This window comes from Girardinichthys multiradiatus, chromosome 2 (assembly GCF_021462225.1).
Source record: "Girardinichthys multiradiatus isolate DD_20200921_A chromosome 2, DD_fGirMul_XY1, whole genome shotgun sequence".
Taxonomy (NCBI): Eukaryota; Metazoa; Chordata; class Actinopteri; order Cyprinodontiformes; family Goodeidae; genus Girardinichthys; species Girardinichthys multiradiatus.
Genome location: NC_061795.1, coordinates 46,277,837 through 46,305,053, shown reverse-complemented (window position 1 = coordinate 46,305,053; position 27,217 = coordinate 46,277,837). Strand labels below are relative to the sequence as shown.

The 27,217-nt window shown below is 40.4% G+C and overlaps 1 protein-coding gene across 1 annotated transcript in view; it reads left to right on the top strand.

The window, feature by feature from the left end:
• Positions 1-24,890, top strand: part of si:ch211-212o1.2 (uncharacterized protein LOC492735 homolog) — a 42,090-nt gene extending 17,200 nt beyond the window's left edge. The window contains exons 2-6 of the mRNA XM_047346060.1: positions 3,541-3,660; positions 3,739-3,830; positions 11,042-11,186; positions 17,775-17,987; positions 21,382-24,890. Coding sequence (XP_047202016.1) covers positions 3,541-3,660; positions 3,739-3,830; positions 11,042-11,186; positions 17,775-17,987; positions 21,382-21,503 — 692 coding nt within the window. The 3' untranslated portion in view covers positions 21,504-24,890. The remainder of the gene's footprint in view (positions 1-3,540; positions 3,661-3,738; positions 3,831-11,041; positions 11,187-17,774; positions 17,988-21,381) is intronic.
• The last annotated feature ends 2,327 nt before the right edge of the window (positions 24,891-27,217 follow it).

The window sequence follows — 27,217 nt, the reverse complement described above, 5'->3', positions numbered from 1 at the left end:
CTTAAAATATCAGAATAGGTCAAACTTACGACAGACCAAACCTTAAAGAAAACCACAAATGGGTAACAGCCAGGTAAAACCATATGGGCACATCTCTGATTCTATTTTACTCGCCTTGTATTTCATATGGTCACACCTTAGCTGAGCTTATCCTATCACATCATATCTGTAAATGTTTTAGCCCCTTTCAGTGGCGCACAGAGGGGTGAAGGGATCCTCTTCCTCTTTATTTGGTCATTAGTATTCAGGACGTGTTGCCTTCCTTCCTGCTGTCCGCCACTCGTTCCCCTGATGGCAAATCAGCCGGCGTTGATTAATTTCAGCCTATTAGCACCCCTCGTTCGCCTCCCCCGGCTCCGCCCAGGTTAAGTCCCCGTGCACACCCACGTGCATGCTCGCAGGCGGGGGTTGCTGCTGGGTGAGCGATGGCGGAGAGGTTGCCAGGGAACCAGTTGTTGTCAGAGCGATATTAATGAGCGGGTTGCTCAGGCCTTCGGAGTGTGTGCCGATTGTTCGTGCCAGCACGTTGAAGTGTTTGGGTGCCAAAAGAAAGAACAAATGGCTTGTGTTTTTCTGTCCGTGCATCTTTGCTTGAGCACATAGATGCTTTTAGACCGTTTTTGTTGTCTCTCGCTGCCTCTGTGTGCAATATCCAGCAATGCCATGGCCTGAGGGACGAGGGCTTATGTGTGTGTTTGTGAGTGAATGTGCGCACTCTGTTGAGGCCTGTCCTAGTTTCCTTCTCCTCACCAGGGAGCCGAAGGATCCAAGGACTGACGCACATCACCTGACAGCCGCCCCACTGCTCCAGTGCCCTGCACCATGGGTGTGTGAGTGTGTGACAGAGATGGAGCGTCTGGATCTGCGTGGCGAGGGATGTGTGATGGAAGCATCAGTGTGAGCATGGCGGTCTATCTGTATGCTCACAGATTGGGTGCAGCCATACTTGGAGATGATGGGAGATGATTTTCCGGCAGTGACCCCATCTGCTGTGTTCGGCTACCTTCAGGCAGATTGTGGAGGAAATTATGTCAATCAAAACTTAAAACAACAAAGCTAAATGTATTCTGCTGCAGCTGCAAACAGACTTAGGCTGTGTGTGCTAACACACAATGGCCCAGATTTACTGTGGCTTTGTGCAGCATGCTCTGCTGGCACTCTGTCAGGGTTTACTAAGTAGGAGCGCAGGAAGGTTTGCATCTTAAAGTTTATTTCTCTCTCTTATATAAATATGTATTGAAGTTGGGGTTTCTGCAACTCACTACTAATTGTATTACAATTAATATCACAGCTGTATTTAAATAAATGAGAATATTATTGAAACCTTTCAGTAATCAATTTCAAAAATCCCAAATGCCAAAATTCAGTTTGTCAAAGAACGTTGATATTGCATTCGAACAATAAGAATGGTTTAAATGCAGAAATGTAAAACTACTAAACTGCGTGTCCATCCTCTCTCAACTTGGTCAGAGCTCTGTGGGCACCTTTTTCCACCGCACTTTTTCCGTCAACTTAACTTTTCATTAATATACCTGGAAGCACCACTCTGGACAAACAGACCTTTTGTGGCTTATCCACCATGTCTACTGAGTGTGTTTGCTAAACAACTGTTTGATTGAGTAACAATATTAGCTGCTTAATTAGCCGATCTATTGGCTCACTTAGCTAGCCTGCATTCCGCTGCTTGATAGGACCTACTACTGTACTTTTAAATAAGAATTACCGTAATAAAATTAAATGAGCCACACTCCTTTAGGTCCAACACCATAACTTTAAAAACCTTCGTCTCGTTTTCTTGTAAACGAGTCACATGCAAAGTGAAGTGGGTTTGGAGGAGTGAGCACAGAGCAACTTTCCCACACAGAAAACAAAGCCATTTCTGGAATATTCTCTGGCTTTTTATTAAACCACCAAAACCGTAGGAATCGCATAATGGAAACAATTTTCCTTTATGCGAAAACTTTTGAAAACCATGGTAAGCTGCCCATGCCTAGTAGAGAAGGGTGGGAAATCATTTAGAAGGTTTCTAAGGTTTTTTTACATTACTGTTTTTATTTCAACTCTAGGCTTGATTTATTCTCCTCTTCCGTGCTAAAATGTGAGAAGTGGACGGAATATACTACATTTGCTTAAATGTGGAACTATTCATTTAAATTTAAATGTATTCTGCAGGCAAAATAGGTTGTATGTTAAAACCTAAACAGCTTAAAAGTAAGTACTCCCAGTAAGCAGAAAAAAATAAATGTTGTTTCTTGTTTTAATGAAGAAACCTGAAACTGCACAACACCGAGCACTTTCCTCAGATTTTAGCACGTAAGAGTATTAGGTTAATTGTGTCTGAGGTGTCGGTGCAGAAGCATGAGGGGGAAACTGAGGGGGATTTCCTGGTTGAATGCATTTTTCTGCATGGAGGCAACAGGGAGCCACAGATGTAGAAAATTTCCCAACTTTGAGCTGAAAATGAAACAAGACAAAATAAAAGGTCGGACAACCGACTTAGTGACAGATTGAAGCAGCAGCACCTGCAGAGGAAATGTAAAACTCAGAGGAGCTTAGCTTCCATCCACGTCTGAGTTGCCTGTCTGTCTCTTCACAGCTTCGATACAGGTGAAGGGTCAGCTTTGATGAGTTGTAAAATATCCATAATCACATATTCCAAATCTCGTATGACCTCCTGAGTCCGTTCCTTCATATTCATAGTTGCTCAGGTCTGCAGACGCAAACCTTTGCAGGCCCAAGTGCTTTATTAGGAAAAAAATCTGTCATGAATTTCTTATAGGCTCCTAGTGCTGTGAGATACATTAGGATCTGGACACATTAAAGTTTCACTGACACTTCAGATAGTTGAAGACAAACAGAAGGAGACGAGGCCTGCAAAATGAATGCAGTTGTTGGTTTTTGGGTTTATTTCTGTACATCGGTGAGATGTTTAATGTCCTGTTTCTGCTGATGGCTCTGGAAATACAAAAAAAACATAAAAAGGAGAAAGTAAAAGCCCAGTTCAGACAATTCCAGAAGTTTTCAGAAAAATTAGATGAGCAGTAGATCAAAATCTCAATAATTCAGCACCTCTGATGTTCTGCGCTGTGCAGCAGGAGGGTTATCATTCTGACTTCCCATTGCTCCCTGATTTTCCTGCTGAATCTGGAGTTTAGAGTTACTTTCAGACCGTCTCTCCCTAAGTGGCTGACCTCTCAGTTCGGATCATCCCTGCAGAGACCGGCCTCCCACCTGAAGCGGACTCTGTGTGGCCTCGGCGTCGGTGTTTCGTACCGGAGAGGTCGTGACCCCACCGCCTCGTGTACATTTGTCTTCCTCTGAATGATTATATATTAACACTGTGGACACACACACAGTGATAGCTGCTGAGTGATCCTTTAACCTCCAGTAAGGAGCGACTTGTTCTCCTGATGGGAGCAGGGACCTCACCAGTTCATCATAGCAAACCCTTCTTACTTCTTCTAGTCTTTCTCTTTTTTCTCACTCAGTCAATCTGTTTTTCATCATGCTTGGATAAATAAATTACCCTTTTCCTGCCAGGTAAACGAGTCCAGGAGTGGGTGTGTGTGATTTTGTGCCTCTTCCTCTTCATCATCAACCTCTATTTCCTCCTCCTGCACTTCTCCACCGTTCACATCTACAAGATCATCCTCGGCATCGGTAATTGTTTTATTGCTACTTTTTATTCATATTTAAACTCTTTTTACATTAAATGCATAATGTTTTCCTCTATTCCAGTTTTGGGAATAGTGACAGCAGATTTTGCCTCGGGGATTGTTCATTGGGGAGCTGACACCTGGGGATCTGTGGATATCCCTGTTATTGGGAAGGTGAGCATAAACAGCTCCTTCATGTTGGGTTCATACTGCTGTATGTTAACACAATGCGAAAAGGACCATACTGAGTTATAATTAAATAACCTTAGCCGTAGCATGGTTTCATTTTTCTTAAGTTGGTTAAACTAGGCTGAACGTCCGTTATGCTAAACTAGGATAAGTAAGATAAACTAAGCTTTTCAAGTTAAAATTAGGTGTGCTGAATTGACCTTGGATATTCTAAGCTAAGGTAAAATAATGTAAACTAAGCTAACATTTTCTTAAGTAGGCTAAACCAAGATTAACTATGCTAAGCTAAGGTTAAAAAGGTATTATAAACGTATATAAACTAATCTCAAGTAGGCTAAAGTAAGCTAATGTATGCTAACTTAAAGTAAGCTTCAGTAATCTGAGCTAAACTAAGCTTAAGGTAAAATAACCTCAGGCAGGCTAAAATAAGCTATGCTAAAATAACAAAGGCAGTGTGCTACGGTAAAGTGGGATTAGGTATTTCTTCATTGGTCTAGCTAAACTAAACTAGACTGAAAATTAGTGAAAAAGTTTGAACCTTGTCTCTTAAAAATGCCTGGAGAACCGCCGGATGTTGGCAGTAGTGTGACTGCTAACTTCCTGTCAGCAGTTCTGGAGGATGTAGAGAACAGATATTAACATTTATACTGTTATCTCAAGTTTAGCCAAACAAGGAAGTGACACTTTTAGATTATATATTTTTTTCTAAACTGAACTGTTCCTTATTTGTTTTTCTAGGGATGCACTGATATAAGAATTCATGCCGTCGATATCCGATATTGGTATTGTTAACCGATATTTACCCATATTATATATCTCACTGCTCTTTTGACACCTTGAAAAAATGAGCAAACCGCTGGCCTTGCTTCTCTGTTTTAGTTAAACAAGACACAAATATTTAGCCATAATCATAATAATAATGTCTATTACTGTCACTGTCCTAAAAGAAGAGTATTTTATTATGTTTGAAGATGACCAGGCCAGTGCTTGGGCTAGATCTATATTTTAGCCTACCAATAATACTTTTACATACCTGATATGAGCCTCTATTGTCACACACACACACAAGCCGTTATGTAATTGACCTGTCACCATAATCTGCTAGAGGCCACAGTGCCTGCAAATAATATTTGGGTCTGTTAAAGGTTGTCCTGTGAATACCAGCCCAGTAAGGCGATGGTATTAGGACAAAATAGAAAGGTGTGAGACGAGCTCTGTCATTATTGAACAGCATAAACTCTGCACACATAGAATGAATTCACACAATTTCTAAAAATACAAGAATTTATTAACAAAAATAAGTCAACTCAAAGTCAAACATATTTCAATCAACAAACTCTTTACTTTGCTAAAACAATCCAACTAAACTACCAATCAGAATTAAAGAATAATGAAGACTAATGGGCTATGTACAATATAAACAAGTTGATTAAAGATGATTGGAAATTATGACCAAAAGAGTGATGCAACATTACCATGCAATGTTTATGTTTGAGAATCAAGGATTATCTTGAAGAATCTGGAAATGAAGTTAAGTTAGTCTTGGAACCAACTTAGGGAATAATCAGCAAACGTTTAGACAACCATTCACAATGCAAGATCAGATAAAATATTATTTTAATAAAATGATGTTTTAAATAATGATCTGCTGAATAAAACCAACCTTCTGGATGACTAATTCTCAACGGTGTCTCATCAGCTGCCTTTATTTATTAAAATAATATTTAAAGAAATATTATTATGGGAGTATTTTGGAAAAAAGCCAAATCTTTGTGGAGAAATGGGCTTAATGGTGTTTACTTAGTTATCAAATTTAGTAAAATGATGTTAGGGACACATTTACTGGATTGAAAACTAACAACCTTTCTGTTAAATATTCCCTACAGGCAGCACGTGTTCTTACCTGTTAGCAGTTGAAGCTAACAAAGAAGCTGATAGCTTAGCACCAGAATCAAACACACACCTTTAAAATACCGTTAATAAAAGGGTTAAAATGCATAAGCGTGGACGGCACGTTATGATCAATCTTCTGTTTAAAATCACCCTTTAAATAAAGTTTGTCTTAGCTTTAAAAACACACAAACACAGAACACAACCTGAACACGTGTGCTGCAGATATTCTGCTAGCACCAAGATAGCTGAGTTCAACACAAACAAAACCAAACTTCATAAAATGAAAAACGTTTAGATCATTTTAATCTAAATCACTTCTATTTCTCTGCTCTGCCCAAACCTGACCTCGTATGAACTGTGCTGAGGAAAAGCTGTCCGGGCGACGACGAAGTTTGAAGAGAGCTCTGTGAACAAAGGATTAGATTTCAGCTAACCTCTGTAGCTGTGGCTGGAAGACGGCTCGTTCTGTCCGCTGTCCACACTGCACGTTAACTGCCGTAATGCGGCTACTCGTTTGTCCTCCTCTCAGGCAAGGAAAACCGCTTCACTCGGCTTGTAGAGACAGCGTCTCTGCAGGGACTTCTCTGGGACACCGTTTGCTTCTGCAGGCCTCAGAGAGAGACTCAGGCAATACTTATACCTTAATTTCCCCTTTTTATGAATGAATACTGGGTGCACAAACAGTTATTCACTCATACTTAACTTGTGCATATGATCGCGTCATCTTATGACACTCTTTGATCCAGTTGAAGAGTTATGTCTTTTTTTTGCCAGCAAAGAGACATCAGTCCCCCTCCTATCCCGATGAACACCGGTGTGGAAGAGGTCGGCTTGTTGGAGAGGGGGTGCTCTTATTCAGACAGTGGCATCATGGGAAGTCTGCTGCTACCCCCCCCCTTTCCTCAGTTGCTGGAAGTCAGTTAAATGCAATTTATTTTGAAAGTTCCAGAAAAGTCCATACCGGAGTTTTAATGTTGTTTCCATGGCTGGGTCCCAACACAATTTATGAAACACATAAAATGTCTGAAGCACATTTCCTAGGTCAACCTAGGAAAGCTCATTATGAGGTGAGCTGATGTAACAGTGATGTCACTGACACTAGTGAAGAGTGTCTGAGTTTAGAGTAAAACTACACAAGTATGAGTGGGATCAATGTTATTGTTCACCTAATAACAGGATTTCTAGGTTTCCTTCCTTCCTTCCTTTTTTTCTTGTCCTTCAATGTTTTATTCTTTGTGTCATAACATGTTTCCACCTGTCCTTCCTTCCTTTCTTTTTGTATGCTTCCTCATTCCTCCCTTCCTTATTCCCCACCCTGCTTCCTCACTGAATTTTTTCCTACTTTGTGTCCTACTGCCTTTCTTTCCTTCCTTCCCTGTTTCCTACCTCCTTTCCTTCAGTACGGCAGGCGTGGCAGACGGATTCCTTTTGTACCCGAAGAAGAATATGAAACGAATATGAAAGTACAAAACTGTGAAGAGTCAAATTGACAAACACCAGTTACACCACAGCTTCACACAGTTTTAGATTTAATACCCAAAAGCCTTCACTTTAATTCAGAGGCTCATGATACAGCATCCAGTTCGATATTACATTAGCTTTAAAGTTATTTCTAGTTTAACTTGTGTAATTTCCATGTTTCCAGGAGGAATTATGTGGGTGGATGTTCATGTATGATGTGGCATTTACTGAGGCAGACTGAAGACACAGCAGCATATTTACATGGTGTGTCAGTCGCTGCAGGAGAGCCCTAATAAATGCATTTAGCAGAATAGAAGAATAAGACGTTAGCGGCCAACAGAGGGATGGCGACGGGCTGCAGGAAAATAAAGCGCGTTGGTGTGTGTGTGTGTGCACTTACCTCAGTGGTGGTTTTGAGCGGAAGAATAAAGCAGGTTTGTGCTTCTATTTAAGGTTAGTTTGAATATCAAAGACTGACTCGATGCAGAACACCCGAGGCTAATAGAGGCACTTTCATTCTTTGTTTGTTGTGTCTTGTGTCTATATAAGCCTCGTTCTGGATTTATTTCCAGCTTCCTTTGTTGTCTCTAATTTTTGGGATGTCTCTGAGGACGTTACTTAGATTGTGAAACACACAGGTTGAGGAAGCATTTATGCTAAATGTCTGCAGACATGGACACCAGACCTCCATGTGGATCCTGGGCAGATGAGATGAGGCTGTCCTAAAGAATCCTAAACTGATCCATATTTGTTTTATAATTGTTAGTGGATTACTTTTGGAGTGATGCTGGTTAGAAATGATGGCAGTAAATATGGCGACACACTCATCAGGCATAACATTATGACCACCTGCCTAATTGTTTGTTTGTCCAACTCTTGCTGCCAGAAAAGCCCTGATTTATCAACGATGACTCCACCAGATCTCTGAAGGTGTGCTGTGTTATCCAGCACCACCATCGGTCCACAGAATATTTCTAAAGGGTCTTGGGGATCATCAAGATGACCTAGAAACTTTCCAGTGCAGTCAGTCTTTGCCCAGTACCTCTTTCTTTTAGGTGAATCACGAACTGTGGCCTTAATTGAGCCATGTGAGGCATTCAGAGCTTTAGATGTTGCTTTGGTTCTTTTGTGACCTTTCGGGGTGATTTTGTTAGACCTGCTACTTCGGCGAAGTTCTCCACAGTTCCATGTTTTCTTTATTTGTGGATAATGTTTCTCGCTGTGGTTCTCTGGAGTCCCTAAACATAAAGGTTCTGTAACTCTTTCCAGACCGATAGATGACACTGAATTTGTTTTTCAACTGTTCTTTCGTTTCTTTAGATCTGGGCAGGATGTGTGACCGTTTTAGATATTTGAGCCTACTTCACGTTGCCAGATGGGCTCGATTCAAGTAATTTATTTATTGCAGGCCTGGCAGTAATCAGACTTGGTTGTATTAAAACTCAGTTTTAATTATTCTGATATTAAACTGATGATGATCCAAAACATTTAAGTGTGACAGAAAAACCAAAAACGGAAGAAATCTGTAACGGGGGTAAATACTTTTTCACAGCACGGTATGTCCCGTCCAATTACAAGTGTCATGATGAAAAAGTTCATAAGGTAAATGAAAACTCAGCACATTAAATAAAGAGTGTTTGGGGACACATAAAACCATCTAATATGATTTTAAGGAAATTACAAGAGGAACTCTCCTATTCATCTTCAGAAGATGAAACAATTTATCCTGAATTCTGCTCATAAAACCCTTTTTTGTGTCTCCACAGATCTAAAATTACAGCAGCGTTTTAAGAAGAGCTGCACAGCCTCCCTGCAGTGCTCAGAACAATTCCTTCGCGAGGCTTCGGGCCACGCTGTATTTTCTTTAGTCTTCATGTCGTTGAGCTTTAATTGACTCAACAAGGATTTCGCAGTCCTCTAATGAGACTACTTTGAGGACAAAGTCACGCTCATTAGTTCCCAATGATGCTCGATTCACTCTGAAATTTGCCAGATGTGCTTCCAGTTTAGGAGGACGTGTTTGAAGATCCTCTGTCCCAGTCTGCTTGGCTTTGCTTCTCATTGTTTAAAAGCAGCTTTGTTTGTGTCCTTCTTGTTGCATCTTTAACAAACATCTCTTTCTGCAGCTCTCTGTGAGGACGAGTCGGTTTCTTACTCATCTGTCCTAAATTAAAAGTAGAGAAAGAGAAAGAAATGTGATGAAATGAATGCTAGAAGGACAGAAAATGGGGGTGGAAGGGCGTGTCTGCACAAGCAGTGGGACGGCGCTGGTTGCCGGGGCGATGGGTGATGTGAGCTGGTGATTAACGGGCGTCGTGCCATGCAGGCCGCTAAACGGTGTGGGATTAGAGGACACGCAGCGACCGGCAGCCCGCCGTTCATTGGGAGCGCCGGAGCCGCCCCGCTCGGCACGACCTCCGAGGCTTAGCCGGCCTTTCATCTGACTGAGGGCTGCGGTGAGAGGAGGGGGCGAAGGGAACCGAGAGGGGCCGTTTCAACGTAGATGGGGACCTAATTGCACAGATATCAACAGATAGCTTCAGAGTTTGCAGTGGCACCCATCGATGACGTCCACAGATCGGCGGCTGTGATTGTTTCGAGCAGCAGACCCGACAATAATGAGTTTTCATGCTGATGCTTCCATGCCTACACACACACATGCAAACCTTCCCTTCTCTCGCCTTTTTCCTGCCTAGGAAAATATATTACCTCTATCCAGCGTGAGCTCGTGGGTGTGTTTCCCTTTGTCCTCTTTTAAGCTTCTGATTCAGCCTTTCATTTGAGACCCCCATGCTCTCACAGACAGGTGTCTGCCTCTGCACAGCGCAGGTGGGGTTTGCAGCGTGTGTGCGTGTGTTTTGAAGCTCATGTTTCAGTTTATGTGCTTTAGTGTGTGTGTGTGTAGGTCGACTGCTGTTGTGAGGTTTATTAGGATGCTGGATGTGTGCTTTGGGGTTGGGCACGATGCTCAGCATTGCCAAGTGTGGTGAGAATTCATCTGTGTGTTTAATTTGCATTGTTTAGCTTTGCAGTTTATTGTAAATTATCTAGGAGAAAAAGCTGCTGATTTCTTTCAGTGGCGGCCGGGTTTTACTGTTGCTACCTGGTGAATGTTACTGCAGTCATGCAGCGTTGGCTAAAATATTTCCCGAACTGTCAGACTTTTGGGATCGAAGTGGAAAGAATGTGTCATTTGATTTATCAAAGAAGGAAACAGTTTCCAGGGTTCCTGCAACTGCTAGAAGTCCATTAAAATGATCTGAAGTGTTCTTGAAGTTCATAAAACTTCCTGAAACACATTTCATTGTTTCCTTATAAAAATAATAGTTTGCCTCTCTGACTTTCAGTGTCACATCAAAAAGAAAGTACACTCCGTTTACATTCAGGAGTTTTAGAAATCAGAATATAATAAAAATATGTGGTCTTTACCAGGTTCTGTAATTATTTAAATCTAATCTCAGGTGAACAAAAACACAACAGGTTCCAGACAGACATTCGTTTATTTAAAGTATTTAACAAATATGAAGCCAAATTGGAAGAAATAAGTACATCCTAAAGACATCAGAACAAACACTTCATACTGACTGTCGACCATGGTGGGGCGGGTTGATGACCTGGGTTTGTTCTGCAGGCCAAAGGCCAGGGTACCTTGCTTCCATTAAGGACCAACACATTAGGTTGCTCCTCTAGGTGGTTCTGCAAGCTGTTGGATCAGGTCATGGACTTCACAGCTTTCCATTTTATTGTCATTTTGGTTTAATAACATGGCGGCATCTGTTTTAAAGCTTATTCTGACCCCAAGAGTGAATAGAAGCATACAACCAACAATTTTCTCTTTGCAGGCTTTCATCCGACCGTTCAGGGAACATCACATCGACCCAACCGCCATCACTCGGCACGATTTCATCGAAACCAACGGCGACAACTGCATGATCCCCGTCCTGCCGCTAGCTTATATGGCCTACAAATTCCTCACACACACACCAGGTACATTCTGCGTTTGCATGTTTGTCTGATGCCACATTTTATCCAGAACATTGTCAGTGTTTTCAGCTGAATTTCATGACCTTCAGAAGTGAGTCTAAGGACTCCAGCAACCTGCAGCAGACTCTCAGAGTCAGAAAGGACCAACGTACAGGAAGTTGTTTGCAGGCATGTTGCACTTCTGGTAATCGTGTGCTCTGACCCTGAGAGAGCAGGGCAGGAAGGGAGGGACTGGAGGAGGAGGATCAGCAGGAGGAGCAGGCAGAGCGCTTATTGAGGAGGTGACATCTCCACCTGTCATGTCTGCACTTCAGCTCGAGCTTAAAGGTCACTAATGGGAGGAGAACAGGGGAGGTGACACCAGTTAGTTGGGTTAAAGGCTGCATTCGTACGGCGCTGTGGGGTTAAGCTGCTGCAAGAATCTGGAACTGAGTATCTGAGACATAAATCATGTTATCTGGGCAAAACAAACTATTACCAGCGGCAGAGAGGGGACGTAAATATCAGTTAGAAACTTCTCAGACTACCTGTTTACACCAGAACTCCGTATTTATTGGATTATTTAGTTTTAGGGGTTCATTCTTTACATTTTAAACTGTATTTAAATCCAAGTTTGTTGATCCTAATGTAGAGTTTAGATCATCAGGACTTTTAGTATTAAACTATAACATCTTGTTTTAATTGCAGGTGTATTTGAAATTATGTCATTATTCATAATGACCATATACTCCAGCTTCCTCCCTCAGTCAAAAACATGACTGTTAGTTTAATTGGTCTCTTTAAATTGCCCTTAGGTGTGAGTGCATGCATGGTTGTCTGGCCTGTGGTATCCTGTGACGTACTAGCGATCTGTCCAGGGTGACCACCCCCCTCCTGTGACCCTGCAAGCATAAGCAGGTGAAGACGATGGACGGATGTTTTTGTTTGGTCCAGTTACTCTTGAGTCATATCATTTGGTGGTAAACATACAGCCTCTGTGTTCTAGGTTCAGAGCATTTCTTTCATATTTATTTTAATGTTTTTGCTTCACTGACGGTGTGTCGCATGTAACTGAGGGCAGCTGTTTTCAGTGCTGGTGACTGAGATGGACATGGAAGAAGGTTGATTCATCTGCTCAATTATCCCTGGGTTGATTTGACCAAATCTTTGGCATCATTATCCTGCTGAAAAATCCAACAATGACTCATTTTCAGAGCACCAGGGTTTCACCTAAATTCATCACCTAATGTCAGAAAGTTCATGAATCCCAGGGCCCGTATTTACAAAGAATCCTAAGGCTAAAAGTAGCTCCTAGTGACGTCGATCTAAGACAAGGCATTCAGAGAGCTCCTAATGTGAGGAGATGTTAAGAGTTGTAAGGAGGACTTTTAGTGAGCCTAAGAGTGTCTGAAGCAGAGAAGATGGAGAAACGACAGAGAAAGGAGAGATCTTCTCCTACAATGAACAGTGAAATAATAAAATGCTACCGGCTCTATGGTGCAGGGATCCACCCACCAAATAGTTGACTAATTGAGCACATAAACTTCTATAACAATCATATAATTATTAATATAGACATAAGATAAACTTTATAATCCACCTAGGGTGATATTAAATAGCTTCAGCAGCAGGACAGGTTAAAGATCAACCTCTAGTAATGTAATATTCGGAAGCATAAATAAATAATGGAAACAATAATAAATAACCATGTAGTGCAGAAGTATTTTAATATTTACAGACAGTAAAATGCTTTCAAAAATTGAGATTTGGCAAAAAATAAATATACATAAATACAAACTCTGGACTGGAGTTTGACCCTCCTTCTCTAAATGAACCTATATGAAAGCAAGTCACGGTAAGAACATTATTCTTCCTTACAGTTCAACATCAAAAGACAAAAATTTTAATTCAATTCAGTTTATTTATATAGCGCCAATTCACAACACAGGTCGTCTCAAGGCACTTCCCAAAAGTCAGGTTCATACATTCCAATTAATCGTAACCATTGAACAGTGCAGTCAGGGTTAGTTATTTATTCAAATTTAATAAAAGGTTTTTCTATCTAAGGAAACCCTTAGAGAAAAGAAAATATTTTTGTGTTTTTAAACATTACATGTTTGAATCGGACACATCCAACATGTTTCTTTGTTGCTTTGAGTGTTTCCCCTGGCAGGAAAATGTTTCTTTTAACTCTTTTAATGCATTTTTAAAACGCAGTTTCAGATTTCGGCCGGTAAATGTGTTGTGAGGACGTCAGATCAGAAGAAGTATGAGTTGCTATGAGCAGCACTGCAGCTCCAACCAATCAGACTTTGGCTTTGAGCTTTCCCTTAGAAACAAACTACATCATTTATTAGAAGACCTAGTCTCCATGGTTTATAAATCTGGCTCCGTGTTCCTCGTCCATGAGATCACTGATGGTCAATTTATTTTTATTTGAATTATTTTCAATAGCTAAACCTAAAAATGTATGTATATATTAAAAATAATCAAATAGCTATAAAAATTATGTATTCTAATAAATTTTATTTATATTGTATTTTATAATTCCTTATTTGGAATAAAATTTTAATTTTATTATAATTATTATTAGTTTTAATAAATAATGTATTTAAATCATATTTCTTGCGGTTTAGTTCATGTGAGCATTAAATTAGAAAAAGTTTCCTTAAACTGTCTAATGCTGATGACGCTCTACAGGAAACAAATGGTTAAAAGAACAAATCTGGAGAAACAAAAAGGATGTTAGGAACTGGAGACATGACAAGATGTGAAGAAGAGTGGCTGAGGGCGATGAAGGATGAGAGGACAGTTGAAGTCCACCTGTGGGCGACGTCCACGCTCGTCCTGTCACCACAGGGTGTCAGGAGGTCACCAAACGGAGACAGAGAGGCAGCGACATGTTCGCCTGTCATGTCTGCTCCTGAAGAGGTCACCGCTAAGAGCTTGAGTCGGCTGGCGGGAGGAAACGGGGCGGGGCGGGGGCATCTGAGGGTCATGTAGCGGTAAGATGACATCTAAACCTGTCATGTCAAGCTCCTCACCGTGTCACCGGACAAAGACAGAGACACAGGACGAGGTGGAGAGTTGACGTCTCCAGCTGTCATGTCTGCGCTTGAACTCAGGTCAAGAGATTGCAGAAAGAGGGGTAGTGGGGTGAGGAGGAGGAAGAGGACGGCTGTAAGTCGTTTCATCGTAAGCAGCAATAAAAGTTGAAGATGGTTAGAGGTGACGGATAAACCCCAGACGTTCTGTTTGAAGCAAGAGTGAGCTGAATGATTTCGTTTACAGACGTTTGGAGCAAAGATCTTTGTTACCTTCTGTGTTCTGATGTTTGTTACCTTTTAGGTTGAATCAGCAGTAAAAAGCTACCGGTCACATCATCCAGAGCTCAGTTTGCAGTTTATCAGCCTGACTGCTGTTTGCATTTCATTCAAACCTGGACAGAGCGAGAAACAGCGGTTCTGTGGAGTATTACTGGCAGTCAGTATCTTCCTTTGAGTTTGTCGAAGGCTAAAGAGCCACAAGCCAACAAATAATTCGTCAAATAATTGGTTATAGACAGCATGAGGAAGTTTAAAGAAAACTGTAATGATTAAATAAAATTTTAATTAAAAAGTTGCCACTATCTATAGAAATGTGTGAATTTCTCAATGCAAAAATAAATAATTAATTGTGTAAATCATTACATAAAAGCTTAATTCAAAACGATATTTAATAATTTTAGTTTTCATAAAATTATTCCATCATGAATTTTTTTAAATGGATGTATGGTCCATTAAATACAGCCAACACTTGATTGGTTAACCTGAACAGAAGTTTACTTGGAAACCAATCACCTTGTGTTTAACAGTGTTAGCTCCGCCCACTCAAGGCCACCAGATGAAAGAAAACCACCAACTGCTGCAACACAGGATTATAAAATAATTAATAAAACTAGATATGCTCATTGTTTTTAATTGTTTTTTAAAATAATATTTAACTGTATTTAATCCAATTCTGCATTTTACTTTTTATTTAAATGATCAAAGATTTAAATATTTATTTAGAGACTTGCTTATTAAATTGTGTCACTTCAGCTCTTGGTTTTATCTGATCTTAGTTTGGAGAATCATGGAGGAGTCAAGTTAGCAGAACCTCTACCATTTAAAGCAGCTCAAACTAAAAACCTTCCCCTCAGTTCAGCCAAAAGCTTTCAGCTATAGTTTTAGCTCCTCTTTCAAATTAAAAGTCAACATTTTTATTTATTTATAAACCCAAGGTTAACCCCAGTTCGAATACATAGTTTTTATTTCCAAAAAGTTGACAAGAAATGCAACTGATGGAGCAAGCAGTAAAATAAAAGCTATTTTTGAAGTTTCTCAGTCTGAAAGATTTGGAGGATTTTTTTCTGAACCATACTTTTGGTTCACAGCTTTGCATCGCCTCTCGCTGTGTAAAATTCAGTTTGGTTGCCACTTTGTCACAGTCAGGAAACACTTATCTGCTGTTCTCCATCCCTCAGCTGAGCTGCAGCTTTACCTGCATCAGAATAAGGAAAAACACGCACTGTCCAGGATGCCAGGGTGGGAAGGTGTGTAAAGGAGTGGGAATATGGAGGATTTCAGTATTTGAAAGAGAAGGATATGTTTCATTTTTATCCTGAGTTTTCTGCTGTGATTTTTCCCTAGAAAGCAAAAACAGAGAAGAGCTCAGTTTAGAGAGCAGAAATAGAGAAAAACAGTCACTTGTCTGCAGAACCAATAGCAATGTGTATATAAATAAAAAATAAAACCCATATTTTATGCATTCCTGACAAACACACTAATTTAATTCAAACTTGTAGTGAAGCTAATGACATTTCACTGAAAATTAGATTGAGAAATATATTTTTTTACAAAGGTTTCATACAGTGATACCATAGCATTAAAGCATGTGTTGGTACTTCTCTCTTTCTCTCCTAGATGAAGCCACTGGAGGAGCTACTACCATTTAATGTTTCACTTTCCTTTCCCATAGAAAGTACTCCTGGATCAGTGCTTCTTTGTTCTATTTGTGTCTCTGCTCAGTTCTCTCAAACCCCCAGTCGGTCGTGGCAGATGGCCGCTCACACGGAGCCTGGTTCTGGTTCTGCTGGAGGTTTCTTCTTGTTAAACCGTAGCTTTCCTCTAAACTGTCTCTACATGCTCATCCGGGAGGAGTGAATGCTACAAATCATTGACTCGATGCAATCTGCTGGGTTTCCTAAGATAGAAAAACGTTTAACCAGTTTGAATAATAAACTGAATCCGCCTGCACTGTTTGACGGTTAGGATTAATTGGAATGTATGAACCTGCCTTGAAATCTGTATAAGTGATTGAATTGACTCGTGACGACACAGTTCACGAATTAGTGCTACATTAATAGCATCTAAAGCTCTGCAGGCCTCACATGCCTCAGCTTAGGTCAGAGTTCGTGATTTAGAGAGAGGCGGGGCAAAAACTGCCTCCATGGGAGAGTTCCAAGTCCAGATCCGCTGCTGACCCAAATGAAAACAAAGGCCCGTTTAACATTCAAGAAAGATCTGGAAGATCCATAACACATTAACCAGTGGAGAGATCTGGGAGACATTTTTAGGTGGCAAATGTGGAGGAACCATCTATTGAAGGTTGGACGTATAACTCAGGTTTAACATTAAAGGTTTGCTTTAAAAATGCTGCTTGAGTTTATAAAACTGAATCAGAACATTGATTTGAACATTGACTCATTGTGAGGATCTGTTTAATTCTGCTGGTGATGTTAAAACACCTAAACATCTCACTCTAGACTCTCTCTTCTGTCTCTCTGTAGAATTCAATCTGCTTGGATTCATTTCTATTATTGCTTTGCTCTGATGTACACTACCAGTCAAAGGTTTTAGATACACTTTCTCACTTAACGGGTCTCTTTATTTTCATAACTATTTACATTGTAGATTCTCACCAATGGCAACAGAGCCATGAATGAACACATGGAATTATGTAGTAAACAAAAAGTGTGAAATAACTCTAAACATTTTCAGATTTTAGATTCTTCTAAACGGCCACCATTTACTCTGATGACTGCTTTGCTCTCTTGGCGTTCTCTCCATGAGCTTCATGAGGTGGTCGCCTGAAATGGTTTCCAAAGGGTCTTGAAAGAACTTCCCAGAGGTTCATTGAGAGACGGTCAAAGATTAATATTTCAGTCATCACAGCAAAGGGCGGCTACTTTAAGGAAGCTAAAATGAAAGACATATTTAGAGTCCTTTTACAATTTTTTATTTGCTACATAATTCCATATGTGTTCATTCACAGTTTTGATGCCTTCAGTCAGAATCTACGAACAATGGAAATAGTCATACATTAAAAAACCCATCAAATGAGAAAGGCGTTATAAAACGTTTGACCGGTAGTGTACATAAAACTTTTAATAACTTTTCTTTAAAATGTTTGCATTACAAACGTTTAAGACGTTCCACATGTTTCTACGTGTTCCTGTCCTCCCCTCCGTTATCCTCCACGGCTCGTCTCCTCGGCATCGTCTCTGTGGGAGTACTGTCCCTCTTTGTTACGTCTAAACAACCTGATCAATCATTTTCTTAACTCCATACATTTTTTCCTGTCTCCTTTCAGAGGCCTTGGCGGCGTCGTACCCCTGGGACTGCTACGTCTTCGCCCTGGCGGTTTTTGTGACATTAACCAATCAGATCCATAAGTGGAGCCACTCCTACTTCGGCCTCCCACGCTGGGTCACTCTGCTTCAGAACTGGCACCTAGTGTTACCACGGAAACACCACCGCATCCACCACGTATCTCCACACGAGACGTATTACTGCATCACCACAGGTACGGGCCACCAGAACTAAAGGACCCCCCTTTAGCAGCAGTGGGTTTCAGTCTTGGATTTGGGTCCACTCTTCTTCCCAACTTTTCTTCAGCTCATTGAGGCTTGCAGACATGAGTTTATGCACAGTTCAATGAAGGTCCCACCACAACACTTCAATCAGGTTGAGGCCTGGACTTTGACTGGGCCATTGCAACACATTGTCCATTTTTCAGCTATTCTGTTTTCCAGTAGATTTGTGGCTTTGTTTGGGATCCTTGTTCTGTAGATGATCCAGTGTGGGCCAAAATGGCCTCAAATCTGACTGGAATATAGAAGAGTTCATCAGGGTTCTTGGGAGAGTGTTGGGAAGGATGAAATTAAAACAATTTTTCCAGATCTAAAGATTCAGGGAAGCAAGGTAAAGTTTTATATTGATCCATTCGTCTGTCATCCTTAAGCGCAGTTTATTCAGTTTACATTTATTGAACCAAATTGCAACAGAGAGCATCTCAAGGATCTTTACAAAACTAACAATTAACTGCCAGTTTTTCAAGACAGTTCAGTTCAAAGGAGGTGTCTGGGGTTTTTCCAAGGTTCCAGATTTAGAGGCTGATATCTGCTGTAAAGTAGCTGTAAACCTTTCAACACACACACAAAACAATGGCAGGAAATTGGTTGAAAAATCTAAAAAAAATCTAATCTAAAAATGTAATATTCATAATTGGAATATGGACTTTTGAAATAAAAAAGTGAAGATCCACTCGGCGTGCCCTGGTCCTGTACCTGCAGAACAAGCCCAAGGCATCAACCCACAACAACTGTGCTTTACAGTTAGTCCAAGGTGTTTGTGCTGATACGCTGTGTTTGGTTTTCTCCAAACCTCTCTACTTTGGTCTCATCTGTCCAAAGAACTTTGTTCCAAAGGTTTTATGCTTTATTCACGTTGCAAACCTTTGTCCTGCTGCCATATACCTTATAGTGAAAAGAAGCTTTCTCCCTCCGTCCTTCCAAACAAGACATAATGTTTCAGGCTTTTTCTAATTATCCTGTCATGAACTTTAACCTTTAGCCTGCTAAATGAGGTTGACATATCTTGGAAGCCATCTTCAATGTTTTCCTGATGGGAAGAAGCGTTCTCTTTGTAAAATGATGGACGTCAGATACTTTGGAAATGGCCTCATAACCCTTCACAGATTGATGGCAGCAACAGTGGCTTCTCTAAGGTTATTGCTGATGTCTTTCCACCCTGGCCTGTTTTAACACGCACCAACAAACTGCCTGAACTCCTGCTTTATAGAGGGCTTACACTGATGATCAGTTAATCAATGTGTTTGATCCCCAGCTGCTGGATGCTACTTTCCACCATAGATCTGAATTAAATATCCAGGATGGACCTCGTTTTTCACACCGTTTGTGTGTCTTGGTTTAGTTATTGTTGTTTATCTAGTTTTACCTGATTTTAGGACATTTTTATTTTCAAGAGACAAAGACATAAAACAAAATAAACATATGAGAGGTTAAACTTTATTAAGGACACATGAAATCGTCCATTTTGGATGGTTTTGCAGAAGATGATGATTCCAGAATAATTTAACTTGCATTTCTCTGTAGATTCACATAAAATGGCGACTGTGTGTATCTGTGTGTAGGCTTATAAATAACTAAAAGCAAATGTTGTGTTTGCGTGTGTGTGGGTCTTTGGAGACCGGAGGCCTCTGTCACACATCCACACTCTGTATTCTGCCTGCATCTGGGTGAAAGCGGGGGGGATACTCAGGGGGTGACTCGGCTCGTACGTCACCCTGCGCCCCAGCGGACGACAGATGTGAGCCTGAGCTGTCGGGGGTGGCACGGCGAACACACTCCACTACATCTGCAAAGTCTCGCATCTGTTAGTGTGTGCTGGTCGCTGTGACCTCCCCTTCGGTTCCTAACCTGTGTGTGTGGAGGAAGGAGGTGGTGTCCACAGGGGAACGACGGCGGTTCCCTGCTCGCGCTGCCTGGGCCTGGCTCAGGGTCCTCTGGGGGCCCGCCTCGCTGCCTTTGTGTTCGCCACCGGCTGACAATCCCCATGTATATTTAATGCTAACCTGCTGTCTGTTCTAACAAATAGGACTTCACAGGCAGCGGAGGGGAGGGTGGAGGACAGGGGAGGAAGCAGGGATTGTTGAGGGATAAAAAAAGGAGAACATGGAAAAATGCAGGAAAATGATGGAAATATAACCAAACGTCTGGATGCTTTACCATCTTTAACCCAAGACAGGAATTCTGCAAGGACACAGACAGCAAACACATGCAGCTGAAACAAATGCTTCCTCTGTGCTGGGGTGTGAGCATCATTTCTGTTTTATTCTATTGATTAATCCACACGTAGAAAGTTGAACTGTGTTGATGTATCTGTGGACAGAGTAATAACCGCAGACTAGTTTTTCATCAGTTTTTGTCTTTCGGTATGTCATCAAATGAAAGTTTAGATTTTATTTCAGTTGAACTGCTGAAACTTTGGTGCTTTATTAAGACCAGGGTCTCATTTATAAAATACTAAAAGTATACGTACGCCCAAAAGCTAAAAATGGCGCGCGCCAAAGAAAATCCCAATGTATAAAACCATGGACATGCACACCAGGAAGCTGTTTCCTCTTTCTAAATCAAGGTTCCTCCTCATGTTCTGCCCTCTACACGCTCACATTCAACCATCAATGGTCGATGCGCCTCATGAATGTCAATGTGTATTTAAATGAGCCAGCTGATCAATGTTAGTAAATCGGTATCAATAGCAATCACGGAGGAAATGGCGAAGAAATGCAATTTCACCGAATCAGTCGATGTGTTGGTGAGTGAGGTGGACAGTGGAGAACAGATCATGTCTGGTTGCCACCGTGTAGGGAATCTGATGACAGTTCGTAATAAGAATGCCATCCAGGAGGGCAGATTTACTGCGCTCAGCGCTGGCTGTGACATCCCTGACCTATGGATAATTTCACAGAATCATGTTCCTAAAAGTGGCTTCAGGTAGAGTTAATTAATGGTTGAAGATGTTAAACACAGACCTGTCGGCTAATTTGCGCCGGTAAGAGCCAGTTGCCAGGAACCCCAGTGTGGTTAACACCTGTAACTGAACAGGGATGGTGTGGTTCTGGCGGGTTTGTCTCGCCAATACTGGACCAAGTTCAGCAGACAGATCCGAGAGCAATGCTCTAGGGAGTCTAAATCGGCATATTAGCCAGTCATCATCATGGGCCAGAAAATCTTGGTGATCCCTGAAAACCCGTTCCCCCCTAATTCTCTGCAAGGTCATCCAGCAGCGCCAGTGCATACATTGAGCAGCATTACGTAGGAGCGTCACCACGGTGTTCAAACGTTTACAGCAATAATTGTGTTGTTGCCTCAAACCTTGTCTGTTTTCTAATCCAGGTTGGTGCAACTATCCGCTGGACCAGCTGGGTTTCTGGAGACGGATGGAGCGGCTGATCGAACACCTGACGGGCCAGAGACCACGATCAGACGACATGGCATGGGCCAAGAAAACCGACTGACAAATAAACCCAGTAAAACCAGTTACAACGGGGAGTTGGATGTGTAATTGCAATACGCAGCTGTGGAATGATGGCAGGATGGTTCAGAATGGACACAAACATTTTCTGATATCTCTGCGCTTCTTGCTGTTTTTCTGCTTCAGAGCAACGTTCTAATAAACGATGTGTGCAACGAAAGAAAAACTTGATGTTGGTGGAAAAGCTTTCTGGATGTTCTGCATCCATCGGTCTGTTGACCTATTTGACCCCTGAGGTGTGTGTTTAGTGGTGGTTCAGGTTTCTGGAGGTTAGCCTCTCCAGAAGAGACCATGCGCTGTTTATGACCAACAGCTTCTTACACCAACACTTAAGGAAGGGAAACACCCATTTGGCGTATCTCTCTTCTCTTTTGTTCTTGGTTTACTGGGATCATTTTCGACAGCCCTGTCAGAAACCACCAAGCAGGTAAAATTATGATTTAAATATGGCTGAGTTGCCACAGGAGGGTCAGAATCTGATCATTTTCTGACTGATCAATCTGATTCTTTGGGAACTAAATTAACTCTAAAGATTTAACATGTATCTGATGAATTCAATACGTGATCTTCTGTTATCTGTTTTAACGCATCTCCATGGACACCACCTAAATTCATCCTAATGACTACTGTTGGGTGTTATGATTCTTCATGGAGCAGATGTTGGTTAGATTATGGCTCGTTTTTACTTTCTTATCTTCACTATAACATTAGAGATGAATTCATGCTTTGCTAGAAACAAACCATGTCAGGATCCTGAACTGCACTCAACTGTGAATATCAGTCCAAAATCAAAAGAAAAATAAGATTACTGATGAGCATAAGTTAAAAACATAGGATCCATCTGTCTGTCCATCCATCAACAAACCCCCACAAATCTTCCAATCAACCAACCCAGATGAGCCAACCAACCCTAACTAAATAGACCACCCAACCCACCCAACTAATCCAGTCTAGTCAAAGTCCCACTATTGTGGGGGAGTGGTGGCCTAGTGGTTAAATGCAAAGGATAATTTCTTCATTGTGAGATGAATAAAGTCTAAATTATTATTATTATTATTGATTGTCGAAGCCTAAGCAGAGATCCCCTGATCTTCTACTCACGGCTCACTTCTTCCAGCTCATCAGGAGAGACTCTGAGGCGTTCCTCATCCAGTTAAATTATGCACTGGGTTAGTTCAATAATCAAGCAAAGACCACAACGTTTTCCATCTCTTAAGTCATTTTTAAAGGATAATCCACAGATGTTGGGTTTATTTACTGTGTCAGATGTAAGCTGTAAGTCAGCTGTGTATAGTCACCAAAAGGGGAGATTTTCCTTAACATTTACCAACAAATTAACAGAGAGGTGGCTGGCATAGAGAAACATCTTTGAAACATGCGGTTTTTGTCACAGTTATCAAGTTAATATGTAAATTATCTAGATAACATCTATCATACTTTCAACCTGGAGGCATGTTCTGCACAGCTGTTGTTTGTTCTGTGGTTTTGTTTGGGTCTTTATGTCCAGTCAGGATCTTCCACCAATCCTCTACATGAGATCAGGTTTTGGTGTAAGTAGTAGATCTTACAGATAAATACAAATAAAATGTCCTGAATTTTAAAGACAAAGTAGAAACGAACCAAGTTAACGTTGTTGCAGGTGCTTGTAATGGAAGGTGTAACTCACTAGGTGGCGCTGCTGTCAAACAGGGTAACATATTTTCACAGTTATCAGTGAGATTTTAGAGCTTAAAAAGGTTTCTACATTCAGACTCAACAAACCCATAAGCAGAAGCATGAAAATTGCAGTATTTTCTTTTCTTTGATATAGCGACTGATGTTAGTGATTCTTGATATATTTTCCAAAGAAAGCAAATAAGTTTTAAATTGAAAATAAGAAGTCCATCCCCTTTTTGGAGCTCCTCATCTTAGCCATCCTTTACAGATGAAACACTGTGATCTCACACACAATAATCAACGTCTTGATTTAAACTCATTTCATGGCTGCAGTTTCCAGTCCACATGTAGAGTTTATACAACAAAAATTGGGGATTTTTTTTGTCTACTTTCACCCAGCGTGTCTACCTCCTGCTGTAGGAGCTACAGTTCCCTGTCAGATCAGCTCAGAGTGCAAAGACCAGCAGACTGAATTACTCCTGTTATATTTCTGCCCTGAACTTTTCTTTCCAAGCTGGAACTGAGGGTCTCTTTAACACTGCAGACACAAACATTTACATCTCTATCTACCAGAGCGTTCTACAGCTCATGATTTTAATGTTTGTTTGATGCTTAAATTTATGTTTGCTGTTCACAAAATGCAGAAATCTCCATAGCAACCAGTGACTTGGCATTTTCTCTGGTTACTCAGCTGCTTTGTTTTTGTATTAATCCGTCAGGCTTGGTGTCATAGGCCGCGATAATTTGAAGTTATTGTGTGATCCCTGATTAAAAATGATTAAATCAGGAATTGAGAGGTGCTTCAGAGGAAAAACAGGAAGTGATTTTAGGTTGGACTTCTAAAAATAAAGCTGAAACCTTTCAAAATAGAAGTCTCTGGGATTTAGTACTACAAAAGTACGCTTCAAATTCTTAACAGGTTTTTCACACAGAAGCTGCAGAGGATTCACATTTGGTGGGACGTCTGAATAAAACTTTAAAATCTCCCATCTACCAGGTCAAGTCGAGTCAAATTTATTTATATAGTGCTTTAAATTTATTTATATAGCGCTTTTCAGCGACAAGGCACTCAAAGCGCTGAAGGTGAATGTTGTGTTTCAGTTTTGACGTCAGGTTTTGCAACAATAAAAAACCCCAACAGGTCAGACATGTTGGTCATGTAGTTGGAACCGAAAATGTAAAATCTTTCATAATCCCGTCTTTGTTGTTAAGCTCTGATGTTTTTATGAAAGTGTTTGATTTCACAGTTTTATTGGCTGCAGAGGGAGCCTGTTTCAGACTGAACCTGAGCATGAAGTCACGTTTCTGGGGACAGAAATTCCCGCTCAGAGCAGGTGTTCCCTTGGATGATAAAATCTTTGGTTTGCTTCTGTAACCGTCCGCTGCACAGTGAAGCTGCTTCGCTCTCAGCTTCATTTCTGAAAGATGCTTCAATCACAGGTCAACAAAGAAAGACAACAACAGCACTTTATGGTTTTACTAAGTGAACATCTTTAACTCTTTACACTTGGATAGATAAAATCACAATTAATGCATGGACACTGACAGAACGATGCAGCTGCGCTCTGTGTGTTCTGTTGTTTTCTGGCTTTATAATTTTATATTTTTTTATGAACGGATCGAGCCTTGTTTAGTTCTGTTCTGCAGCTCGCTGCTGGATTGCCTTAATGTTTTTTTATCTGCTCTTTGATTTAAATAAAGATTTAGTAACTCCAAATGTTGCTTCACTGCTCTTATCTGTGCAACAATATTTGTTTGGTGATTAAACAAAACATTTTCTCTGTAGTTTCAACCTGCAGGTGAACATTTTAAAAATTAAATGTAATCCTGGATGTGTCATGTGTGTCCCATATGATATTTCCTGTTTTAGATTTGGAAATCTTTTCTATATATGACTTTCTATAAAATAATAGCACAAAATGGCTTATTCTAATAGTAATGTGCAATTTTTAATGTGTTTTTCTGCAAATACAAAACCTGAAGTGCTGAAGTTAAATACTAAAGCTGAGCCAACAGCACCCTCTACTGTCTGCTGTTTAATAGGTGCTGGCTGTCCGGTTGAGGCTGAACTTTGGCTTTAATTTTTTTAAATTATCCTTACTGCTTTAGTTGTAAACTGGGTTCATTTTTTGGTAAAGAAATATTGTTTCTAATTTTCAGGATAAATTGCAATATTTTTTAAGACTTACAGCAGAAAAAAACAATTTTATTGTTTGAATTTTAGGAACAGACTTGACTTATAAATTAAAAAGAAGAAATTAAAGCTTGGTGGGAATTATTTTTACATTTTAACTGGATGTCAGAAACACAAGGTAAAATAAGTAAGTTACACTAAAAACTTATATTTATCAATTAAACTTTTTATTATTCTCCTTATCACAACAGCCATAAAATCATCATAAAAAAGGCTAAATTGATTTTAACTGTAAAGTTTATCATTTTATCCAAATAAAACCATATTCTAAAGAGATTAGAAATTCCCTCAGGCCAGTGAAAGATGCCTAATTAAACCAGCTGAGTGCATCAACCTCTCATCCTGAGGAGTCTGAATCAGCTTTATTGACAATTTTATGCAAATAAACAAGGAATTTGACTCCAGTACATTTTGCTCTCGGTGAAGATTTTTTTTCCCACAATATAAATGGAAAAAATATACAGAGAAGATAATGTGAGATCAGTCTAAGTATGCACGGTGTTGTTCTGGACCTGGATGTGTCGGGTCTGCAGAGATTTTAGCTGCCCTTCTTCTGACCCTAGACCTGTGTAAGTCCTGGATGGAGGGAAGATCAGCCCTGATGATCCTAGTGTTGGCAATAAATACCTGCCAGGGGGAAGAAATAAACACAAAGTTATTAAAATGTTAACTTAAAGAATAAAACATAAAGAATAAAAGGAAATCTACAACCTGAGCCTGTAGCAGCATACTAAATGGATGGCTCACTTTCATTTAGGCTGGTTAGACTGAATTAGTGGTCAATTACTCAATCAAATTAGGACAAAAGTTTCTCTTTAAATACATACTAGTTTAAAATCCGACAGAAAACGAATAAATCATTGTGGGTTTTGCAGTATTCAAATTCTGATTAATTTCTATGATGCCAAATGAAATGTTTCTGTAGCTTAAAAAAAACCTTGAACCTTCTAATCATCGTTTGTCAGACTGTGTTGCCATCAAAGCCTGCCTCTCAGTGTGTCTGATAGGAGCTCTAATAGCTGCCAGCGTGATGCTGTGATCAACCGAGCACATCTGCGTGGTGAGATCCAATATGTCACCACCGTGTGAGGAAGACGTGCTGCACGCAGGCTTGTTAGCACTGGTGCAACAGTGGAAGTGATGGCGGTTCTGTGGGAATGACACAGGCGCTCTCACTGAGTTCTATGGAAAAATGAGAGATGATGGAGAGCTCTGCAACATGTTGCACACAAATGTCCAGATTGTGACTTACTAATTAGTTACAAAGAAGATCAGATGTTGCCAAGTTTGACCTTTTATTGTTTATAATCTGTCAATGATATATTACACCAGAACCAGGCCAAAAAAATGTATTTTTTGTGTTTTTGCCACTTAAGTTTGGTTTTGTAAATACAATCTAAATTTAGCACAAAAAGTGAGGAAATGTGTGCTTGCAAATAAATCTTACAAATAAATAAACCTGTTTATTTCCATTTAAATTGTCTTGTATTAGTAAGAAAAGGTATTTTGTGGGTTGGGCCCATGTAAAACTGATCAAATCCCCTCAATACCAAATAGCTTATGGTAAAAAACAAACAACCACGGTTTTTCATCATTGGAGGCAATCTAAACGCAGAGAGATATTTCATATCTCTTCTCATAGGGACCAAACTCTTTCCTCTGATATGTGAAACCTTGCACCCACAGAGCGGGTTTATCACAGACTAAGTCCAGAATTTGGGAGTGGAGAGGATGGAACAGCCTTACAATATAAGGTTTTAATAATATGTTGCACGTTTAAATCAGAACTTCTCTTTTATTACTTAAAAAAAAACTCTAGCAGAACCTGGATCAGCATGATCGACCAT